The sequence below is a fragment of the Thunnus thynnus genome, chromosome 18, assembly GCF_963924715.1.
Source record: "Thunnus thynnus chromosome 18, fThuThy2.1, whole genome shotgun sequence".
Taxonomy (NCBI): domain Eukaryota; kingdom Metazoa; phylum Chordata; class Actinopteri; order Scombriformes; family Scombridae; genus Thunnus; species Thunnus thynnus.
The window spans coordinates 19,550,410-19,562,407 of record NC_089534.1 but is presented as its reverse complement, the minus strand read 5'-3'; the positions used below and the strand labels follow the sequence as shown (position 1 = coordinate 19,562,407).

Genomic DNA, 11,998 nt, shown 5'->3' with positions numbered 1-11,998 from the left:
TCTGCTGAAGGCGCCAAAGGCACTGAAAGCACGGCCCAACTGAACAGCTTCTGAGTTAACACTCATACCAAACTCCTGTATAAAATAAGCCTTAGGTAAGGCGTAAGGCAAGCAACATGGATGATATCGTTGCTGTCAGGCGCAAAACGCTATGTCCAAAAACATTACTTTTCAGGAAATGAAAAAAACCCTGTGTTTTTTAAATAATTGAACACTGCGTCCTCACAGTTGGTATTGTGTCTTTATATATGGTCAGATACTTAAATGTGTAATTATATCATTAATATTTTACCAAAAGCAAGCTCAAATGGAGTTACCAGCTTTTGGACCAGTGAATGTGGAGATGTGTGTTTTGTCCGTCATTGAATAGAACAGCCGCATCTCAGGCAGTAAGTGCATCACATTACATTATCATCAACTTACTTGTTATAATGTTTATTGTAGCTATGTGTGCACTCAGTTTTTCCTGTTGTGGAATACAGTTGGCCAAAATCTCTAGTTATAAAAGATTAAGTGCTATGAACAGGTTTTTGAAGACAGTATTGGCTAGACGGCAAATGCTAGACTAAACTGCACTCCAACCTACCGTGGTTTGCCTGTGTTCTTCTCTGCTCCCACGTCTCAAGCCTCAAATACATAAAACATTAGCTTATACAGACTTGGTGTTTCTTGCATAAAGAAAACACTGTACTTCCTCAACCAGTTCTTTATTTAGCTGTGCATTGCAGCTCTTGCATAGCAAACAACTAGAGACTTTCTACTAATGCTGTGTATTCTACAGTTGAATGAAGTTACTGGAGGGTGTACAAAACAGCAATAGGGTTAAGTGAATGCAAGACTATTATGAATAATACTAGAGTATTTTCTAACACAATACTCACAGGTAATGTAGTACAACCTTGTTGATTACATGCATTAGACAGACACAATCTTTTTTTTTTTTTTTTGAAAATGTGCATTTAATATAACAATGGCACACCAACAATAAATAAATAAATACATTATTTAATGTTCGGTAGATATAAAAAAACAGGTAGTCCATCATAAAATGAAGTGACACTGCACTGACAACAACAAACACACAATGAACATTAACATTTTATCTATAACTTCCTACAACAATTTATCTATCCACAACAATGTATCAAAAATGTATCAACAATCATCAACAATTTATTAACAGTGCTTTGCTTTGTGTGTTTGTGTGTGTAGATAACTGCATGTGAGTGACTGAGTGTGTGTGAATATTGTGTTTCCTAGTGTTTCAGGTTGTCATAAAAGCTGTGGAAGTCTTTTGGTATGACCTCCTTGAGGTCTTTGAGGTGTTTGTATTTCATCTCCTTGATCTTCTGGCTCTCTGTGTAGAGTGGTATGACTGCAAGTGTGTCTGAGGTGCTGTGTCGGAGCTGGTGCTTTGGAAATGGAGTCCAGTTGTTGGATCTTGAAGTACATCGTCCCATTGAGGTTGTACCTAATAACATACAAAAAGAAAAAGTGACAGAGTTTGAACACCACCATTTACACAACATCATCAGTTTATATACAGTACAATGTATAATATCACATAACAGATTGAACAGCAAGTAAATGTGCAACATCATGACTTTTGACCTGGACTGGTGAGAGAGACTTGGTTTTAGTCTGATAGTTACCTGATGGCTCGGACATCATGGACAGTGGGGTGACGGGGTTTGATCCCTGGGCGGATAGACTTGCAGAGCCTCAGTTTGATGAAGTCTTGGAAGTGGTTATGGTCTACATATCTGACTTGATACAGGCTGGGCTTGGACCATGCGCTCTCCATCAGGGCAACGTATTCAGCTGGGACATTGATTTCCTGGTTTCGCAGACGCCTCTCAATGACACTGTGCACTGAGTCACACTCCATCTGTGTGTGTCCCTTCTCCAGGAACTTCTGAGTGACTACCTTCTTCATCTCTGTGGAAAACCTCAAAAGAGCATTGCTGAGGATACAAATGCGGTTTTGGTACCCATAACCATCACTCCACAAAATCTACTTTAACTGAGTTTACAACAACCTAGGGCTAATTTGAAAACATTTTATTAAGCCATTTACCTCAGATGAAGAAAGACGAAATCACCTCATCACCCTGCCGCTCTTCTGTGTGCATCACTTCTTTCAAGATGGAGGCAGGGTGGAGCTGAGGTTTTGCCAACAGTTATAGGTTCCAATGGAGTAACGAGATTTAGTCACAAGCTCTTTTTAATACTTTTCATCAGGCAAGTATTTGTAAAACCCACAGACAGATGTAAAGGGTGACCAATAGCAGTGATTTAAAAAAATAAAAATTAAGAAATATGGAGATACGAGGTTTCACCTGACAGCACATTTTAGCAATTATTTTCTTAACATGTATAATGTGTTTAGAAAGAAATCTCTGATCTTCTGTTACACAGACTTTAAAAACCATATGTACTGTAATGCACTTTGGGTAAAAGCATCCACCATGTTATGTTAAATTAATGAAGTTATTTTGTATTAAGGCCTACAGTTGGAAGCGGCCATTCTGCTCTTGCCTGCACTGTTCAAGGAGGACCCAGGGTTGTTCTTTGAAGTTGAGGTGAGCCATGAACAGTTGACTATGGTGTGTGAAGCACAATTTAATCAAAGCACTACACTCCTTGCGCATTTTGTTATGCTATAAAATTATTTCACATGCAAGCATTCGTTTTTTTTGTTGGTCTACACAAACTATTCTATCAAAGTGGAAAGAAAATTACGTTAATTTACATTTAATGGCAAAAGTATTTGAGCAGTCCTATGAAAGTGTCCCCCAGGGCCATGCTCAGACTAGCACTCCTGGCATCTCAACACAGAAGATGGTGCTTAAAGGCTGCAGGGAGGGTCACCCTATGCAGTATGACCACATTGTGCTCACATTAAATGGTCAGTTGATCACAGAAGAGAGTGAGGACATCTCAATGGCACTGGGCCTCCTCCTGTGCGTATATTTCGTGTTTGGAATCCAGTATCCTTAAGGACTGAAAAAGGCATTGACCTTTTTGGAGTGTGTTATTTTGAAATTGAAGGATGCAGCTGGACTTCCTGTCACAGTAAAAAGAGAGTACAACTCAATCTGTGAGTAGACTGTAGCAGAGTATACAACTTAGTTTGCGAGTGTATGTATTACTCAGTTTCACTTACTCACTCACTCACACTCATTCTAATGTTAAAAGCTCTTGACTAGTTCTTTATTTTGTTCAGAAAATCTAATGTAGGACTAAGCCTGTGGGCCAATAGGAGACCTGCTTACAGGGATGCAGTAAATGGCTATGGGCCAGAATGTTTGTAAACCAGGACTCTCTCTTCCACAAAATTTAACATATTTTAAGCTTGTTGCAATATTTTGTACTTCTATATTGTATTTGTTGCAGTATTTTTTAAGGTCAATATATTGTGGTGTGTGTGTTTGTGTGTGTGTGTGTGTGTTTTATATATTTATTTTTTCCCTGACTTGTTAGCATTGAATTTATTTGCTGAAAGAAATTAATATAAAAGATTTGAAAGGATAATATATTGTTTCTCAGTAAGCATTTAGTACAGGATTCTTAATCTTTTAAGTCACCATTTGGTAAGAAATGATTAATTATCATTCATGTTTTAAGTAAAAGTGTCATTTAGAAGCATACTGACTCATCTATGGTAATATGATTTAATGAAATGAATATAGTAAATGTAATTTAAGGGCCCTACTAGCTTAAAAATGTGAATACAACACAGTGCTGTATGGCACCTCTAATGGTTCTGCATAGCACCGTTTGACAAAGGTGCTATATAGCACCCTTAAAGATAGGTGCTGTATAGCACCAAAAGAGGTTCCCCTATGATTACGAGCCAAAGAACCATTATTCTATTGTTTAGCACCATTTTTGATGGAGCAATATAGTGCTATATTACACCTCTAATGGTTCTACATAGCACTATTTGACAAGGTGCTATATGGCACTAAAAATGTTCCCATATGATTACGAGACATAGAATCCAACGCCCTTTTCATTTTAGGCATTTTTTGAGTAACACCCCTCTTACTCACTTTACCCATTTTTCGAACAACTTTCCGGCAAAATCGGATGCCCTTTTCATTTCAGCCTTCTTTCAAGTAACAAAAACAAAAATTAGGAGCACACAGAAATTTAGGAGCACACTGAAAAATGTTCAAGTAACTGTTTATTAAAGACAACAATATATCACATACATATTTAAATGCTTTATGTGTGTGTGTATGTAAATCAAAATTTATGTTCTTTTTAGGCCGTGGCGTGGCGTTGAGTTTTGATGTTTTGCCATGACAAAGGAAATTGCTATAACTTTAGTGCAAACTTTGCATGTTTGATAAGAGTCCCGGCCTGAACACATCCTCATGACAATATTCAGTCAGTGATGTAAACTGGCTGAATAGCGCCCCCTACGAAATGGAGGGATGTTTATCTCCTTCTTGCACTGTCTGAAAACAGCCGGGGTCTGAAGACATCTACATGCCCGTGACAGAAGCCCTTCGACTTTGCCGCGGCCTGACGTGCGGAAAGACGCAAGGACCCACTGCTTGCATTTTACCCATTTTTCAACACCCCCACCCCACTCACTTTACCCATTTTTCGACTAACTCCCAATCCTACTAATTTTACCCGTTTCTCAATTAACACTCACCCCATATTCATTATATCAAGTTTTAAGGAAATCTTACTAATTTTACCCATGTGTCTATTAAGACCAACCCCATGGTACTTCTAATTGTTCTTTGTAGCACCATTTGACAAAGGTGCTATATAGCACCAAAAAAAGTTCCCCTATGATTACGAGACATAGAACCACTTTCGGGCAATATTGAGCACCATTTTTTTGAAGCATTATAGTGCTATATGGCACCGCAAATGATTCTATGCAGCACCATCTGGCAAAAGTGGGATATAGCACCTTTAAAGATAGGAGCTGTATAGCACCAAAAACGGTTCCCCTATGATTACGAGCCAAAGAACCACTTTTAGTGCTATTAAGTAACATTTTTTTTAGTGTGTACCTTGGAAGTTTATCTGCTTCCAGTTGAGGTGCTCAAGGGAGTTCAGACACGAACAGGCTGTTCGCAAGAAGGCTGCAGCAAAACAATTCCTACGGTCACTGAAGAGAGACTCCCATGAGTATAAACCCCCACTCAAACATGTTTCATAATACACTGACGTCATTTCTTATAAAATAGTTACAGAAAAGTTTGGCAACAACTGTTTCAGGTTTTTTTCAAAGCGAGATTCATCATAATTTTTCTTTTCCTATTCCTCTCATCACTCTCTGCTTTCTTGATTTGTCCCAATTGCATTAAATGACTGACGCATTCCCTTCTTAATCTCAAATTTTAAAACAAGTGCCATGTCCTAAAGCTACAGAGCTATTGATTACATTATATAGTATTCCAATTACATTTATAAATCTCTCTCCAAATCCAAAGTAATGCAGACTTTTCAGTATGAAAAGATGTTCAGCAGAATCAAATGCTTCATATAAACCTAAAAATAAAACCCACTTTCCAGAATCTGCAGCTATAATTAAGTAAATCTAATACATGTGTTATGTTATTATGAATTGACCTTCCTTTCAAAAATCCTGATTGTGTCTCATTCATTATGGTCGAAATACCTTTCCTCAGCCTAGCAGCAATAGCCCCAGAAAGTACTTTATAATCAGTACCAAGCAATGTGATAGGCCTCACAATGATCTAATATTCTTTTGTCTTTACTGGATTAAAACCTTGTTTAAAGCCATCTTTAAGATAACTGAATCCAATTCCTCAATTTTAAGATCTGACTCACATAAATCTGGCATAAATCGCACAACCGCCCCCACAGTATAATAAAATGCCCTCTAAGGTGCCCCCACATGATGAAATGCCCTCTAAGGTGCCCCCACAGTATGATGTTGTTGACAGTGTCAAGGTAGCAGGAATCACTTTGTATCACCTTGGTCCCCTCAGTGTGTGTGTATGTGTGTGTGTGCAAACACTAGAAACACAGACTGCTATTAATAGAAAGGAAGCTATAGGTTGAAGAAGAGAAGACAAATTAAAACCAAATGTACTTTTTATAATTGTGCTTGCGTGTAAACCTAGATATAGAACTCAGATTCACTGACTTATGCTTTCCCACATTCCTATATTTCCATTGAATGGCACTGCTGTTCAGCACCTCCCACTGTCAATATACCAAATTAGTTCTCATCATCTGTTAAAAACACATAAGTCTCATAGAAAACCATAATATCACGTAAGCCTGTAAGCTTGTTAGTAAAACTTTCAGCTGAGTGGAGTTGTTATGAGTGGAACATTCATACACACACAACATTTTTTTAGTAATTTTATTGCTGCTGATTTGATCCTTACAGTAATCATATAAGATAATGATTCCATAATCACTAAAAAGAAAAGATAGACTGATAAAGCATGGAAGACACTGTGAAGTGTCCAGGTAGGAAAAGCACAGATGTAAACAAAAAAATGAATTATTGCTGAATTACATTTAGCTGCTTTGGATTCAGGGTCCTGGTATTGTGCATGCTGGCGCACTGTGACATCATCATAATGGGATGCTCGAATACAACAGAGCTATCATTAATGTTATTTGTAAGACCTGTGCTTTTCCTATAATTCAAAATGACCACTGTGAAAAAGGCCCATTAAAAACAAGTTAAAAACAACATCAAAAAAGAAAAGAAACATCTGATGAAAATTAAAGTAATAAGAATCTGAATGTCTTCTCTCCCCATTGTGATCAGGGTTTAATATTCACATGGGCACCCAAACCGAACTTTGTAGTCGTGGCAAGTGCCAGATTTCTGGTCCTCTTTGCAGCAAACAAATCCCTGAGTTGGGTTGTAACTGAAAAATGATTCCAAGAGATAAGTAAGTCAGTATGCTATTCAGCGCAAAATGTTTTTTGTTTGTTCAAAAAATTTCAAAGAACTTCTATTTAACGAGGTACATTGCTAAAACCATAAATTATTGTTTGAAAATGACAACAACATGATCTATTTTGTAGAAATAGTTACTGTTTGAGGTCATTTTGTATGAGCAGATGTCTTTTTAAATGTTAAATTTTTATGAAAATAAAAGAGTGGAATTGTATATTGGAAGCAATAATTGATTGGTGTATTCATATTTCTTACTCCTCAGTACACACAGACTGTATTTTATCATTTAAAGCTATTAGAACAAGAATGAAGTAACGGCTCAGCTGTTTTAAAAATTTCAGATACTATGTGCCTATTACCCAGTTTCCTCATTAAATTTCAACAAATTTAATGTAAATGTTCCTCAACAAAGTTTCCATTTACTATTTAAGGAATAGTTCTATTGATGATGATCAAATATCTGGTAAAGAATTGTCAATGTTGAGAAGTTTTGAATGTTTTTTTTTTTTAAATTACTTCATGTAAACTTTTACATTCTTTCCCTATAAGGCAACTTACAGATGGAAGATCTCCCCTGTAGAGATGGCTGGGGTCAGTGTATCGGTGGTAACAGCTTCTATGTACAGAGGGAAGTCACAAATTTGTCCTGTGTTCGCTGTCTTCAGATCACTCAAAGTCTCCCAGTCCCCAGTTCCACTGGGATCGTCATGGTCATACCACTTGGTCCAGCATACTGCAGGGAGTAATAAAAAAAGAGAAACAGGCTTACTGTTGGGAAACTGCCAAGCCAAAGCACCATCCTAAATGAATGCTTACGCACATATACAATGAAAGAGAAGGAGAAATCCAATGTGCATTTGCAACATAAAGAACGTGCTCATACAGTACCTCCTCCACCGCAGAAAGGGGGATGACAGCTGAAACGAACACGATAATCATTACACATCTTTGTGGGTTGGTCCTGGTTTTTGCAAATGAATCCTACAGTTGGGTCTGATCTGAAAGAAGAAACACAGAGTGATACTTACTGAAATAATACAATAGATTTGTGCATCTGCATGCATTTTATTTGCATGGACTGCCAGATGCGTGTGGAATAAAACATAATGAATAGTTAAACCTTTTGCTGATTGTTTTAAGACATTTTGGATATTACACATGCAATATTGTGACTGACAAATGAGAGGACACTCTCTAAATAGGAGAGAATTAGACCCAATTTTCAATTAACATAAATGCATATATTGCATCCTTTTAACAATTGTTCAGTTGCATAAAATGTGTTGTGTGCTGTGTACGCTGTGTTATCCTGATGCTCAGTGGGTACCAAGTACAGAATAAAATACAGTAGAATAGAATATGAAAAGTACAAACAAACAACATTAATGCAACACATTCAGTAGATCAATACGAAAAATATGAATCACTGCATGAAACACATTCAAATTATTCATCCTGGTACCGTACTTACTGAGTGTGGAGATCACCTGCCTGAGCCACACTGAGACCAGAAAGAGTTTGGGCCTCGATATCCACTGGTTTAGGGCAGATCTTTCCTGGGTTGTCCTTGCGAAGATCATTAAGGGTCTCCCAGTCTCCAGTTGCACTGGGATCATCTCTGTCAAACCAGTCTGTCCAGCATTCTGGACAAAGTATTGAAATTGTTAGCAATAGACATTTGAAATTTTTCTACAATTGTACAAATTGTAGTTTGGTCTAGATGAGCATCAAATGTCAAAAATAAATAAATAAATAAATACACAGACAGATATAACGTAATTGTAAAAACAAAAGGTGTAATCAGCTTACGAATGTGGGTGGGATAATCACAGGTCCATTCTGAATGGAGTTTAAAAAACAATGGGTATTAGATCTTTCTATACAAAGTGATCCACAGAATGGTTTAGTCTGTGCTTTAAATGTCAAGATAACTACTTGAAGGAATCTCTAACCTTGCTCTACAGGAGGGATGGCACATGAAAGATCTGGTCCTGTGTGAAAAAAGATATATTTTTAACACTCTAAAACTTACTTTACAACTACATTACAAGAACCTGATAGAAAAGTTTTCTCATGTAACAATAAGAGGTTTGTCGTGCTTGTCTTAAAAGCTTCATGATCAGATGAAGACATGAAAAGCTGGTTACAATGTGTGAATTTTACTAAACTACAGTGAAGGGCCTGCTGGTGGCTTTCTGTTAAAGATAATCATATGGATGTTGTATATTGTGTATATTTCTGATAGATATTGTAGAGTAGTAAGAATTGAACACATGATCATTGTTGTTATTGAGATGGACCTACCAAAAAGTGATCCTGCAACAATGGCAACACTCAACTATTCAGGAAAATGGAAAAGATCACCATCACAGAATTTATAGAGAACTTGTAAATGTATATAGAAAATATACAAAAAATCCTGTATATTTACATTGAAAAATTTGGGCTTATAATACAAAAGGTTACACATTACCAGTTTGATCATGACTGCAAATAGTGAGACACCTATTGGGAGAGTAATTTGCATTAATGAATCTTAATAAATAAGAAATATATTCAAAATATTCATTGAGATGTATTTATACAATCTGAATAATAATAATAATAATAATAATAATAATAATAATAATAATAATAATAATAATAATAATAATAATGATAATAATAATAATAATAATAATAATAATAATATTTTGATGCAGAGAATTGCAGGTGGGTTGGGGCAGTGTTGAGTAGCTGCTAAATAGTGCAAAATAATATGATTCCCATCATTCTCTGTAATAATCTTGGAAAAGTAATCCTTTCTTGCCAGATGTATTGCTTTGCCATACACAGTCATGGCTTCTTTGTATACATTATAGTGAACTGTGAGCCTAGTTTTCCTCCATTTTCTTTCAGCTGCCTGACAGATTCTCTTGATCTCATTAACACTATTGTTGTTTAACCATGAGGAGATTCTGTCAGTTGACCTCTTTTTAACTTTTAGTGGAGCAGCAGTATTTAAAGTAGATGACAGTGCATTGTTGAAATTTCCAACCATGTCATTTAAAGAGCAGTCACAGCTGTATGGCTCAAATGATCTCATCATATTAGAAAACATTGTTTCAGCCTTGTCATTTAGGAACCTCTTTTGAACCAAGAATCACCTTTTAGTCTTGGATACGGTTAGGTTGGCATCAAACAACACACAGTGATGATCAGAAATAGGTAGTTCAAATACTGAAATTAAGCCATTTTACCTGAAGTAAAACATAAATTATAGACAAGATTGTTAGACCTCACTAATGAAAGAGTTGTCTAATGGTAAAAATTACTGAAGCAAACAGTCTGGCTAAATCAGAGATTACATGAAATTTCTCTACAAAAACAAAATAGACTCACCCACAGGACCTCTCAGTAGATCTGAACGTTATCCTGAACCTCTGGCTGTCTCAATGAACCTCTCTCCCATCTCTCTCCAACTAAATACACTGTCTTATCACAATCTGAAAGATATCCAATTACTGACATCATGTAAACAGTTACACTTACTGGAATCATCTGTTGTTGAACACGTCCAAAGAAAACTATTCCCAATTCAAAAAAAACCTGCAATCTGAGAAAATAAGGGGGTTTCTGAGCAATTTCCAGAACAGAAGTGCTCGCCAGCCAAAAAATGCAACTATCACAGAAATCTCCAAATGTCATAAGTTTTTGATACCAAATCACGGTATAAAGTTTTCTATGGTGTTCCTGAAGGTCAAGGATTTTTGACCATTTTTATCAATTCTCGAGTGATGAAAAATGGTTAAATTTTGCACCAAATCTGTGTAACAAATGGTGTCAACCCAAAAATTGCCCAAAAATTTATGAGACATAATTGAGCATTGGAATGGCCATCATATACTTGACGCATAGTATTCTAAGCCCTTATACACTCTAAAGTTTCAGCATTTGAATAGGCGCCTAACCAAAAATCAGTGTTTATTACAGATTTATGAGTTTACATATTCAGATCTCTTTTGTCCAACCAACTGTCCAAAACCCAAATATATTAATTTACTATCATAGAAGACTAGTTATAGGTTTCACGGGAAGTTTTTCTACCTCACTCAGCTGGCCTTCTGGCTCCATGCCTTTCTGGGGCTTTACTTCCAGAAAGTACGCAAGGTCAGTAAGGAGGCTGTGGGGACTGGAGGAGTACTGGAGTGTGACTAGATAAGCTCTATGCACGTGTTTTGGGTGTGTTTGTGTTTTTTGTATGTTCATTAGACAGTTACAAATAACAAAACATTCCGGGATTTTAATATCAATGCAGTCATCCATACATCTGTCTGTATCTGCTGCACATTACTGCAGCCTATTTATTAAAGGAAGCATCCAGCAGGAGGACCTTTTTGAAAACCTGCAAATTCAAAGACTTGTCAGGAAATATGTATGGATAGTGAGAAAATAAATAAAGAAAACAATAATGGAACATTCTGAAGTTGAAGTTTGAACCTAAATTCTTACATGTGGTTAAGAAGAATCTATAAATACTATAAAGTTTTCATGAAAACCTATATGGATGTCACACATGATTATTCTCTTTTGTCACCTAATTATCATCTTCTTTTTCCTGTGCAGTTTGAGTCATGTGGGTCTGGTGCTCCTCTTCCTTCAGTATGTGTTGGAGCTGGGCTTCCACATCGCCAGACTCTTCTACTTTACTGATGAGAGCCATCAGAAAATATAACTAACCTCACCAGATTTAATGTTTTTTGTCAAATTGATCAAACCACATCTTGACCATGTGTCGCCCCTGTTTACACGGATGTCTACTCTGACCCTGATGTTCCTCGCCTTCAGGTTTGGTTTGGTTCGTGAAAGACCTACTGACTCAAGTGGAGTAGTTCTGTAGTCCAGCAGTGCGAGGTGTTTGTCTAGTGCTTTACACCAAAGCCTTTTCACAGTTTGTACTGCACACTCTGCTTCACCGTTCGAGTGTGGCGTGTGTGGTGAAGATGTCTTGTGTGTAATACCATAACTCTTACAGAAGTCTTTGAATTCCTCTGAGGAGTACTGCAGACCATTGTCTGTCCGTAGGATGACAGGGATGCCATG

The 11,998-nt window shown here is 36.8% G+C and overlaps 1 protein-coding gene across 1 annotated transcript; it reads right to left on the bottom strand.

Moving 5' to 3' along the window:
- Window positions 1–6,345: 6,345 nt before the first annotated feature.
- LOC137169525 (mucin-5AC-like) lies at window positions 6,346–10,392 on the bottom strand. The gene is made up of 9 exons (XM_067572756.1): window positions 10,298–10,392; window positions 9,390–9,421; window positions 9,221–9,254; window positions 8,869–8,907; window positions 8,726–8,755; window positions 8,388–8,559; window positions 7,805–7,914; window positions 7,475–7,649; window positions 6,346–6,884 (listed from the first exon to the last, which is right to left on the bottom strand). Exons 2-9 carry the CDS (start codon window positions 9,399–9,401, stop codon window positions 6,785–6,787), a joined length of 672 nt encoding a protein of 223 aa, XP_067428857.1. The 5' UTR covers window positions 9,402–9,421; window positions 10,298–10,392; the 3' UTR covers window positions 6,346–6,784.
- Window positions 10,393–11,998: the final 1,606 nt, after the last annotated feature.